We start from the raw sequence: 12,952 nt of genomic DNA on the forward strand, positions 1-12,952 counted from the left end.
ATTGTTTCTAAGCTAAGCTTTTACTTTCTATATTTCAAAGACATCATCACGGGGTAGCCTTGGGGCAACAGCTTCTTGACTTAAACAAGCTGCATGACTTTTATTTGAGCACTCCAGAGTGTGGAAAAATGAAAGAGACATTAAAAATATTATCAAACTGAATTCCGGGACTCCGTAAAGATATTTGTGAACACGGGAGAGGATGAGTGCACAACACTAAATACACCAGTATCTGAAAAGAGAAGCCAGTGAAAAATGCTTTAAACCTGCAGTCCGTCTAATATCCACCAGATGGCGCCTCTCCTGATTGTACAGAAATCCATAGTAAACTAAAAAGAGCTCAACCAATATACAGTTTTACCAATACTGATATCTGGTCATTTGAAAATCTGAATTTAAATATGCTGGCCAATATTTTTATTATTGTTAAACTTTTAGAATGATGAAAGATAAGCATAAATCCCTGATCTGCTGGTTGTTGTATTTTAGTTGCCATCAGCAAAGTTGCAGAGTGCCCTCCAGTGGAAAAAATGTCCATTGTCAGCACCCATAATACGATTGAAGGCTGTTTCTCCTGTCTCTACTTTCTAAATTTTTGCTAGTCACTTTTCCTTGTTACGTTGATACCTATACGTCATCAATTACATGAAAATATCGGCTTACCAATAATCCAGTAAAGTAAATATGATATACAAAAGAAATGCCAGACTATTTAAAATACATCAGGTGGTCTGAATTATTTTTGAAAAAGTTTTAACGTCATACCCTCTGTGTGTGTGTGCGTGTGTGTGTGTGTGTGCGTGTGTGTGTGTGTGTGTGTGTGTGTGTTTCTATCATTGTTAAACAAATAAAAACTACGCTGTAAACAGCATAAAAGTTCACCACATTATTATGAACCAGCAACTTTTTAATACAGATCTCTGGATTATTATTCAGTGACTCAGACACCAGTGCTGGTTTTGTCTCATTGTTGTGTGTCTGTGTGTCTTTAAACTCATCAGTGATCAGTTTGTGTCATACTGGTTCTTTTTGAGTCCCTTTGTAGGTTTGTGAGATAGGATAAGATATAGGTTACATTATTTATCCTAGAAACTGGGAAATCCTTGTGTTACAGCAGCCTAATAAACATAACGTATAACAAATAAGCTTAGATGAAGTATAAATGCTTAAAAATAAAATAAATTACAATCTAACACACAAAAAAAACTTTAGTGTCCATTTTTACATTTGTATAATTTTTTTAAGTCTTGGGTTAATACGTGTGGTACAGTGCTGTGTAAACCCCGCCCCTCCTTCTGCGGATTGGTTTACAGTGATTGGTGACTCCGCCATCTTTATCGTGACGTCGATCCTTGCTGGACGTAAACTTCCTTGTTGGGATTGTGTGACAACAGTGTGGCGGTGGAGTTTAGCTAACGCTACGTGTATCTGGGAAATCCCGACTCTGCTCCCGAACCGGGTGGAAAGTCGTACAGTTTCCTTTCTTATCTTTTGTTTTGAGAGTTTTCAAATATAAAATGACTTTTTATCGAAGTCTCTCAGCGGTTCTTGTATCGGTATGCTGGGTTTTCTTGTCCGTGGCGGAGGATGTGAAGAGCAGCACCGAAATTCCTAGAACCGCCGTGACGAACTCCAGCGGGGTTAAGGCCACAAACGGCACCAGCAAGAGTTCGTTTAATGCCTTCAACGTGGACGGCTCGACGATCCAGAGGGCCCTTTATGTCCTCGTTGGCATCACTATAATCGGTGTCCTCTACTTCCTCATCCGAGCCGTGCGGTGAGAACTACAATTTAATTCAAGAACAAAAACCCTTGCTTCTTACAGTCAGACGCTACGCAGTCACAATTTAGGCCTAAAATGTCCAAAATAATTAGAAATATTTACAGATCAGATGAAAGCCGAACTGACGAGTACATTTTCCAGCTTCAAAAAATCAATTTACAGTACTTCAATAACTTTTGAGAAGCGAAGAAAGTTTAAAAAACTGGATTTATGAATGGAGTCTTCTCTATTGGTTCTCTACATATGAGGCTTGGTAGATTATACGGTGCTGCACGTTTATTGTTAGCTTTTTGACATAGATTGCATTCTCGGGGTACACGGTTGTAGAAGTATGTTACTGTATCTGACAAATTATTAGAGAAATCCAAAAGTAAGGATAGAGTAACATACGTAATTCCCTCCATAAATCTAACAACTTAAAACTTCCGCTTGTATAAGCTATTTTTATGTGTTGTAAATGACTATATATGTCTTAGCATAATGTTTTAGTAACCATTTTTTAGTTCGGCATACACTCCAAACTCCTATCACTTCTCCTCTCAGTGTAACCTTTTCTGATAATAGTAGGTGGAACTTGGTCTCTCGTTTCATCTGACGTAGTGGTTGGTGAGAAGTACGTTATTTAATTTGAAGTCAGCAAAGCTGCTCCTTACAGACGGAGACCATGCAGTCAGAATCGAGGGTCAACTGTCACAATAATTACAAATATTTACAGAAGCCAAACGGAAGAGTCGCTCCTGCAGTTTTAGGAAGTCACGTGAGGCACATGTACAATGTGTCCACAACTTGAGAAGCGGAGAAACTTTAAAACTGTGAATTTATGAATAGTGTGGCTTAGTGTTTGTCCACATATGAGGCTTGGCAATTTCTAACTTGCTGTACAGTTACTCTAAGCTTTTTGGCACATTTGGATGAGCAGGGTACACGGCTGTAGAAGTATATCACTGTATAAAGATAAATCCAAAAGTAACAGATAACTGACATAATGCCAAATGTCATCCTTAAATCTAACAACTTACGCTAGAGCAAGCCTTTCAGTGGCCACTCTTCAGTTAGAGACTTGTACTTAAAACAGAACTCGTTTGAAAACAACTCACTAAGTCCCGCCATTAGTTTGTCAGTGAGTCAGAGGCAGTTGGACATATTGTGCAGCACTTAGGCAATACTTCATCTACTTTATGCTACAAAAAAATAGTTGTAAATACTAAAAATTAACTGTCATAAATAAGGACAGATATCATGAGAAATGCTCTCCTGAGCCGAGCTGGAAATGCTGTAAAGTGTAACCTCAGTCTGCTCATCATCAACCAGCAGGTTTAGTGACAGACTGCTGGCCTTCGGTCTCTCCCATCATTTAGAGCAGCTGTGGTGTTCATGTAAAATCACAGGTTTGGTTCCCACCTGAGTGATGTCACACCAAACATCATTGTAAATTCAGTCATTCTAAGCTCTCTCTCATATTAGCGATGTGACACACCTGTGCAGAGTGTCAGTCATGCGTTTGTGTAAAGTTGCTGGACTCACTGTGCGGTTCAAGAGGTAACACTTAACACTAATCCTCGTCTACCAGTGTCTCAATTTGTTTTGGCCATCAGTTGGCCTTGTTCTGAGTTGAAGTATTACAGTACTGCAGCTGTGCCTTTACATTAAGAATGTAATCCCCCCAACATTTCACATTCAGTTCATAAATATCATCATTCACCCGTGGTTTTATAAGTGCTGTACATTACAACTATCTGTTTGGAGCACAGTGGGGTCGAGTTAATAGTAAATGTCTGTTTTGTGATGATGTCGTCAGGCTGAAGAAGCCCACCCACAGGAAGAAGTATGGTCTACTGTCGAACGAGGACGATGCTGTGGAGATGGATGCGGTGGAGAGTGATGAGGACGACACGCTGTACGAATCTCGCAGCCTCCGCAGGTCAGAGGTTAACAGGCAACAGCAGTAACGCTGAAATAGAACCAGAACCTAATTTCAAAGCTGATACCAGTAAAAGTTTTGTTTGTTTGTTTTTAATTGATATTCATCAGTAAAAGTAAAAAACATATAATCATGAAAACACAAAGTGGTCAAAAGAATATTGATTATTTTTAATAGTTTGATTATTTAAATAATCCAGACACACTGACTGGAATTGTTCCAAAGTCTGAACTTTGCTGACCGAAGTTTTGATTTACAGTCAGTCTGATTGGTGTTATCTTTGTCTCTGTTCAGATGAGTCCTGGTCTTTGTCCTCTGATGGATCAGCTCGTATTGCTTACAGATTGAGAGAGGGTGGGTGAAGTGACCAACGACTGCTGAGAGAAGTGGAAAAGCAAACAAACTGACCAAATAGTCATTGAAGAAAAATGCCAAATCTCAGCTGCTCAAGGAAGATGAGCAGGATAATCGAATTTTTTTTATTTTACATGTGGTGTCGGATGACAGAAATGCAGACATGACAGATCAGTGGATCCTCATGAGGCCAAATGTTCCTTTTCTGTTTGTTACTCCTATTAATATTATCTCAGAGTGTTTTTCTAAGAGTTTATTTGGTGTATTTTTCCACTCTGAGCTTTTCTGCTCTGACTACGTGCTTTATACTACTGCAAACTGATGGCAGGCAGCAGCAGTGGTGGTGTGAAATGCTGCAATTGATCAGGATTTGTTATCCTGACAGACGGTTAGCCTCCCCTGAAACAAAGTGTTAAGAAACTCACGATGTTTCACATTGGCTGTGTTGAGACTAAAAGGGTGAACGTGAAGCTTTTGTATAACTCTTTGATTCCTGATGACATTTTTTTCTCTGTGGACAAGATTCACACTTCTTAACAAAACATTAAAATCTGATTTTTGAATATAAAAAATGCCTTACCATCTGTTTGTGCTTTTTAGTTTTTATTGACTACTTTATTTTTTTTATCATGTTGTTTAAAAAAAAAAAAAAAAAAAAGGAGCAAGATTAAGAGTAATGTATGTTTTTGATTGTCGTGTCAGGTGACATGATATGATATATTACCTTTTACAAACTTAATATAGTAAAATAAAATATCTGTAGTTAAAAAAATGTGCTTAAAGTACTGGAAAAAATAATTTTGTAAAAGCTCTACAGAAGTAAGTGAAAATGCATGAAGTAAAAAATATTTCAAAAAACACATGAAGTATCAGTAAAATATCTAAAACTGTTGTAACCATAAATATAAAATATGGGAAAATACTTTTACAAAGCAAAATACTTCTGGAATATGTAAAAAATAAGTTATTATTTTTACCAAGTAGCTCTTAGGTCCTGTATTAGAAGCAGGGATCGGTGAGGATCTCAAAGCAGCTACTGAGTCTGTGTAACTGTTTGTTTGTTTTTTTTAAATAATTTAATCATTAACCCTTAATTTTATTTTTCAAAATCCAATTATTTACAGCTTAGTGGTGAGGGCTGGAGCGTCAAAATGAAGCTGTAGTAGCAGGAGTTCACCACAAGATGTCACCAGTGTTACTGTTTCAAACATGCAGCTAAAGGCAGCTAAAGGCAACTTTAATAGCAAAGCACCCGTTTATATGTAGTGTAGGGATTATGTTAGCACAGCCTGAAACAGAAAACTGAATATCAGAAAAGGATAAGATTTGAATGATAATGTGGGACAAATATTATGAATGAATATCCCAAACAATCTTTGCAAAATGTATTCAAATAAGGAAATCTTAAGCACAGTGTGAGAAATACTTCATTTTATGTACGTACACACACACACACACACACACACACACACAGGGCCACCTGTCATAAAATTAGAAAACACAAACACAGATAATTTATAAAGCTGCCAAAAAGCAGTTTTACAGTTTTTTATAAAGGCAATACTTTCATACTAGATTTGAGTCAACAAATCTTTTTTTTGTAAATAAATAACTTTAGTTTGGTATCTTAATAAAAACTAATTTGCTTTACTGTTATATTCAATCAATAAACAAATTGACCAGAAAAGAAATCACCCACAAATCCTCATACACATGTGGAAATTAATTTTTTGTCACCATAACTGAAAGAATTTTCTCTCCCTGTTCTTCCACCTGTTGCTGCTTTGTTACTAAGCTCACTGAACTAATTCCGAGGCAATAAAACAGCAATTGGCAATTTTTCCCACCTCACGGTCTGTCAGGATCACTGATAGCAGGGTGACTGCTGATATGAGGTCACATTCTGGTGGCTGAACTGCCACTGTAACAAGCTAATGATGAGTGGGCGTGGTGCCGAAGACTGATAAACATCTCAGCCTATCAGACGGTCCCAAGAGAGATCACAATAACAACAGCACAACTCAACAGGTCCCAGAGGAGCAGAGGGGCGTGTTTCAATTAGAGAAAGCTGAGTATATGTGTGTGTGTGTGTTTGTGAGATGCTGGCTTATCCTCGGTTCCCACCTTAGTCTCTCTGTTTTCACACAGTTTATCTGATCAGGTGTCAATAAATCTGCTGAAGACCATCACTAATTTTAGCTAAATCAACCTGCAGCTATTGTTCACCTGTTAGAAATATGGCTGCACCTCCAGTTTCCAGCAGACACTGTGATAGTGGGAAACATGACATCAGAGGAGCTAACTAAACAGATAGATGTACGATTATTGTTCTGAGCATCAAGGGGCAGTTTCAGAGCCAGATCAAGGCTGGATCACAGGTTTCTAAGAGGGCGGAGCATTGAGCTCTAAAACACTTTATGGATCCAAAGCAGGATCAGGAGGATAAAAGTGAGCATCTTCAGAAGTCCAATGCATCAAGTTGTGTTAGCTGAGAGATTAAAAAACCAAGACCCAACTGGCTGACACTCAGTGCACACTGACTGCTTACTCAAATCTACTCGATTGAAGGATCATCAGCAAGTTTGAACATGTGTATAAAACCAGATGTTAACACTTTGCTGGCCTGTAATGCTCAGAGAAACTGCAGAAAACTGATGCATCTCAGACTCAAAACTGTATCTGAACAAACCACAAGTCTTCTGGAATAATGTCCTTTGCAAAGATGAGGCCAAAGTGCACATGACCAAGTTTGGTGAAAATCAAACACAGCATATCAGCACAAACACCTCAATCCACCTGCCAAGCGGGGTAATGGACAGGTCTTCTTTTGGAGCCACAGACCTGGGCACCTTGTTCTCATTGAGTTGACCATGAACTCTGGTCTGTATGCCAAAGAGTCAAATGTGAGGCCATCTGTCCAACAGCTAAAGCTTGAGTGAAACTGATCCATGCAATGTGGAAATCATTCCAAACACACAATGTTTGGTTTTCCAAAGAAAACCAAAAAGCAGCATAAAAAACTGGGATTTTATATGAACCTTCTGAGCAAGATAGCATTTACATGTCTATATGTTAGTGAGCTGCTTAGCTTGCAGAGTACACCAGGTACTTGGTTTGGATCAGATCCCCACACACAGTGTGTTTAATGAAAGCAGCTGATTTGGCCCTTACCCGAGTGAGAGTAAGGTTGTCACATTGGCCCAAACAAATGCACCAAGAGTGAAATAAAGCTGAGGCAAACAAAGTGGACAGAGAGTGCAGGTGTGGATGATGGAAGAGAATTCTTAATCTTTCTGTGCTGTGATTCTACTCCACTTTAAATCTAAATGAGGTGATGGAGGAATCCATCCTTTAGAGCTATGCTGTATCCTCTGGTTTGCGTATTTTTGGAGAATGATTCATCCTGCAGCAGATTAATGAGCCTCAAACCCACCTCGGAGCTTTGAAAGGGGGAGCTGGTTTTCAGTGGACTTTCCTCCACAGCCACCTGACCTTAACCCCACTGGATATTCAAGAGGAAGCCAAACGGAGAAACAGTGGTGGGAACTGAGGATGAGCCGATATCTCTCTGTCACACACACACACACACACGCACACACACACACACAGAGCTCTCTAATTGAAACACGCCCCTCTGCTCCTCTGAGTTGTGCTGTTGTTATTGCCATCTCCCTCAGGGCCGTCTGATTGGGTGAGATGTTTATCAGTCATCTCCTCAACTCATCATGGCCTTGTTACAGTGGCACAGTGACAGTCTACTCCACCCCAATCCCCCTGCTCCCCAAAACACACACACACACACACACACACACACACACACACACACACACACACACACCTCCACAGTGAGTTCAGGTGCTTTGCACTAACACTGCTGCAACAAAATTTGGCAATTTGGCATTGAAATTAATTTAAATAATTTTTTAAAAAGCAAAAAATAAATTAACATAACATTTTACAATATAACAATAAGAATTTTTACTTATGCACTACAAATTTGTGTTTCAAAACAACTGGAAGGTGATAAGGAGTGAGAATTTTAAAGGAGGACCAGGAACAGGTTGACTAACAGTCTGCATCTTTGTCTGCAAGCTTTCTTAATATTAAAATGCTTCAGGATTTATTAAGAGGCGCTCTCTAAGCTTTGCAACTGAAAGTATTTTACATGGATAATTTTGCAGCTGAGGACAAACTTATTAGCCCCCCCAGTGAAATTTCATATTTTTGTCAAAATATGCCCAAGTACTGTTTTAGCAGAGCACATGATTTTCAAAACAGCATTTCAAAACATATATATTTTCCTTAGAAAGAATGAATCATTTATATTTACACACAACAACAGAATTATGTCAGAAAAAAATTGCCAGGTTAGATATTACTATCCCCTAAAACCCTGACCTATTTATCGATCCAGAGCAAAAACCTCTGTTGTGCAATGATGTGCTGTAACTTTGTAATGATCAAAGGTTGTAAAATCACATGAAAACTGAGAGTTAACTTCCAGTTTATACACAATAGGAAAACCCAAGCTTCATCAGAAAACCCGTCCATCCATTCTCGTCTCCGTTTCAGGGTCGTGGGGGGCCTGGCGCCTATCCCAGCTGTCTTAGCCAATCTGTTGCAGAGCTAACACACACAGACAGACAACCACTCACATTCCATCTATTGGCAATTTAGAATTACCGATTAGCCTAACCCCACTCACTGCATGTTTTTGGACTGTGGGAGGAAGCCAGAGTACCCAGAGAGAGCATGGCCCTACAGGCCATACAGTGGAATTGAACTCAGCACCTTCTTGCTGTGAAGCAACATGCTAACCACTGCTGCCTCTTGAGAAAGCATCATGCAGAAAAACCCAACAGTAATCAGTTTAGATTTGAGAAAAAGAGTTGTTGATGGTCACAAAGCAGCAGATGGATATACCAAGTTATCCCAGCATTTCTGTTAACAACTGGAGTTAGAGGCATCGTCAAGAAACTCACATAGACCCTCACAGTAAAGAACAAGTGTGGCAGAAGTAGGAAGATAAAAATTTCAAAGACTCCGGAAAGAAAACTAGTGAGCAATGTGTCTAAAGACCCCAGACCACCACTTCTGCAAAAGAGACACCCTTAAGTCAGACTGAAGTATGCCGAGGACCTCTTGGACAAAGACTATATGAGTATGTGATGGTATCAGTTTATTGCAGCTCTTCACTTAACTTAGAAGCAGTCAATCATCAGGTGCAAATATAGAAAGAGTTTGTGATAGTCTTGCACTCGTGAATCAGCAGGTTGTCATTAATGAGGAGGACAAACATCAGTTTCTATGTATTTTTTATTTATCTGTATTCAGATAAGAGCATCACACCTGTGCATCATCACAGATTTCATCAGTGGACAAAAAGACATTTTTATTAACATTAAAATCACCAAAGGTTCCTCGTATATGAAAGAACCTGAATCTGGTTACTGGTTCTTCTGCTGCATGGCAGAACATCACCCTGAATATCAAAACACACACAAACAACATGGAAAGCACACGTCTAATAATACTGATACATGTGAATATCACATGAACTTTTTCAATAGTGAATTACTAAATATAGAATAATTTATATGTATGTATAATTCCATGAAACATTAGCACGCATGTGTACTTTTAAAGCTACCAGCCTTCACTCTGTACTTTTATTTAGCTAGACTAACATCTCAAGTATGTATTAAATGACCTTTAAAATCCGCATTTCCCTTTCACTCTGTACACCTCACTGGGGAAGAATATCATCAGCTTAACCCAAAACATTTACAATATGAACCAGATGTTCCTACTGCCAGTATGTCTGACCTATGATCATTTATTCATGAAGATCAATAATTCATCTGTCTGCTGCATGAAGTGTCGTGTATCATTCAGAAATAACGTAGATTCATTGTCTGACAAAAAGCTTGTAAATGACAAAGGTTTCTGTCTTGTTAGTGTCTGTTTAGATCTTTGTGTTTGAACCTGAATCAGCTGACTGGCAACAAGCAGATCTTCACAGCATTACAAATCAAAATCAAGAACTGGAGCACATGAGCAACAGTCTGACCCCAGACTGCAGTGGCTTTCACATCTGGAGTGATGAAACAGTCTCAACTGATCTCTGCTCGATCTGCTCAGCTGTACCTGCTGGTACTGGAGCTGCCTCAGCTCCCCCATCAGCCCATCAGAGTCTCCCTCTGATGAACTCTCGCAGGTGGAGTTTGGTGATGGCGTCCCCTGCAGTCTGTCTTCCTCCTCCTCTTCCTCCAGCCTCACAGCCTGGCTCTGTGGGGCCCCGCTGAGGTCTTGCTCAGTCAGAAGATGGTCCAGAAAGTTGATGTACCTGAGGGCGAGGCGTAGGATCTCGTTCTTGCTGAGTTTCCTGTCTGGGGGGTGGGTGGGTATGAGACGTCGCAGCTCTGCGAATGCACCATTCACGTTCTGCTGGCGCCATCGTTCTCGACTGTTGGTGAAAATCCGACGTACCACTCTGGGACGGGTACCTGAGGGGAGAGCAAAGAAGGGTCAGCTGGTGATCAGAGAACCAGATCTAAGGATGTAAGCTTGGGTACAAAGTAGCTGTGTGACCCTGAAAGAAAACCTGTTTTGTTCTAGTAGGAAAAAATCCAATAAAAGAACCAAATAAATAAAAGAGAACTACAGAAGTGAAGCAAACAGAGACGACCACCTGACAAAGACTGAGGGAATAGACTCACATTAACTGCACAACATGTAGAGAAGGATTACAAAATACAGGTGAAGTCAGAAAAGAACAAAGAAGGGAAGTGGGAATAAACTGAAAGCTGCATGAGGGCCATGCCTTTGAAATAAGACAGGAATTGGAGTGGGAGAAACAGAGGAGAGACAGGAAGCACAGAAAAGAGAACAATCTTCAAAACCACAAGGACAAAACTAAGGATTCACAACTGAAACCACGACACCTTAAACAGAACCACATGAAGAAGAAATACAATCTCATTCTGTCTATAAAATATGTTTTTATACAGCATCATTGTCAAGGTTTTATCTTTAATAGGAAGGAAAACTGCATGGCTTTTTACTTTAGTTAAAAAGTCAAATTAAAACAGCCCTCTTTTCATCTTATTAGCATCCTTATCTGGTTTATTTATAATTTAAGGTTGAAAACAACTGCTAATACTGATCATCACTAATAACTAATAACTTACTGATAAGTGGACCTTTTGAATGTGATATTATTTTTTCTTAAATGCTGAATTAATCAAAGCTTAATGCTGCTAAAATGTGTTTTGTGAGGACTATAGAAGAGCACACTAACATGCTAGTCTCCATATCTGGTGATGCAGTGAACTCACCCTCAGCGAGGTTCCTCTCATATGGAGCTGCTCTGTGCTTCAAGGTGACGCATGGATCTGGATCACTGCACACAGACACACAGACACGTTAGTGAGGAGCAGAAAAATCCTCCTTGGTGATGTTTTTCTGCAGCAGGTGGATCTCTGCAAAGGTTTTGCCTGAATTACAGAAACTCATAAAATGTTTTAATACATTGTAGATGCCAGCAACATGCTGAAACAAATACACCATCATCGTTATAATGTTTTCTCCCTATCTTGTAAAACTGTGTAAATACCGCAGATTAAAATGCCAATAATGGCATAAACAGGTAATAACAGCGGCTTATGTAAAACAAGCAGCTTTTTAGTGCAAACACATTGCTGTAGTAAATTCCAACATCTATGAATCATCACAGTAACACAGCCGTTTACAGTTCAATAATAAAAGCCGGTCTCACCTGTGGAAGGTGTGGAGCTCCTGGATATCTTCGTGCAGCATGTCTTTTGCAGGCAAAAGCAGCAGAAGTGAAGGAGACTCTGGTGGATAATCGGGGTTCAGCGGGCAGTTCGGGCTCCGGTGACTTTCCCTCGGCTCTGTGGAGAGTCAGTGTCAGTCGTCTCTTTTTATATCCACGGACCCTCCCACCCCCACCTCCCCGTGTCCCGGCGCGTCGTTTCCTGGGAGCCCCCTTTGATAAAGACAGTCCCATTAAAGTCATTAAACGCAGGGTCCCAGGAAGCAGCTCTCCAGGGACCTGCAGGGTCCTTGGTCCGCCTCCACCCTCCCCCTTCTGTAGGAGTCGTGTTTTCCTCCTTCTCCTCCGTCACGACTCCACAGCCCACCGCTGCCAGCCGGACCCAGTACGCACAGACCATCAAGGCTGGTCCTGTGGCGAAAACTGTCGAGTTTGCTTCTCAGTGACTGAAACAGTAACTGAAGTAGCCTACTTATTGCCATGAAGTAAAACCAAACATGCCACATATGATTCATCGCCATATGATTGTTTCTGTTTAAACTGTAGTCGTGTTTTCTTGTCAGCTCTAAGGATTTCTCGCTTTTGTTTACGGGGGTAAAAAAAATGAAAATCTCAGACTTATTTTCAAGTAGCATTAACGCGCCTCTCAGGTGAGTCGAGATTTTAAAGGGAAATATATTCCTCAGAAGTTCTATCTGTTCACATTTCTGCACCAAAATACGTTTACAGCTATTATAGGACACATCAGTAAGAGGGAAATGGCACGATTTAATAATATAGTAATAATAATAATAATAGAAGGCTTAATGAGATGCTGGTAAACTGGGATTTTGTTTTAATCTTTGCCAAGCAGGACTTACTCCCCCCCCCGCCCTTAAAAATCAGAAATAAAGGAGGAGAATATGCTAAATGATCACACTGAGCCATGTTGTCTAGGCCAGTTACAAACAGGAGTATAACATCTTCTACACTGCATCAGCCTATAAAAGTACAAATGTAACTGTTTTCATTATTGATTTATTGATCGATGGGTTTCTGTACGTGGCTGCACAATAGAAATTATTGGTGGTTGTTAATCTTCTATCAATCGCCTTTTACT

General features: G+C 39.9%; 2 protein-coding genes across 2 annotated transcripts; one reads left to right on the forward strand and one right to left on the reverse strand.

The window, feature by feature from the left end:
- Nucleotides 1-1,353: 1,353 nt before the first annotated feature.
- On the forward strand, nucleotides 1,354-4,642 carry fam174c (family with sequence similarity 174 member C). The gene is made up of 3 exons (XM_003452518.4): nucleotides 1,354-1,777; nucleotides 3,582-3,704; nucleotides 3,999-4,642. Exons 1-3 carry the CDS (start codon nucleotides 1,518-1,520, stop codon nucleotides 4,000-4,002), a joined length of 387 nt encoding a protein of 128 aa, XP_003452566.1. The 5' UTR covers nucleotides 1,354-1,517; the 3' UTR covers nucleotides 4,003-4,642.
- Nucleotides 4,643-9,356: 4,714 nt separating this feature from the next.
- LOC102079526 (T-cell acute lymphocytic leukemia protein 1 homolog) lies at nucleotides 9,357-12,063 on the reverse strand. The gene is made up of 3 exons (XM_025898815.1): nucleotides 11,836-12,063; nucleotides 11,396-11,460; nucleotides 9,357-10,564 (listed from the first exon to the last, which is right to left on the reverse strand). Exons 1-3 carry the CDS (start codon nucleotides 11,874-11,876, stop codon nucleotides 10,083-10,085), a joined length of 588 nt encoding a protein of 195 aa, XP_025754600.1. The 5' UTR covers nucleotides 11,877-12,063; the 3' UTR covers nucleotides 9,357-10,082.
- Between the last annotated feature and the right edge of the window lie 889 nt (nucleotides 12,064-12,952).

This window comes from Oreochromis niloticus, linkage group LG15, assembly GCF_001858045.2.
Source record: "Oreochromis niloticus isolate F11D_XX linkage group LG15, O_niloticus_UMD_NMBU, whole genome shotgun sequence".
NCBI lineage: Eukaryota > Metazoa > Chordata > Actinopteri > Cichliformes > Cichlidae > Oreochromis > Oreochromis niloticus.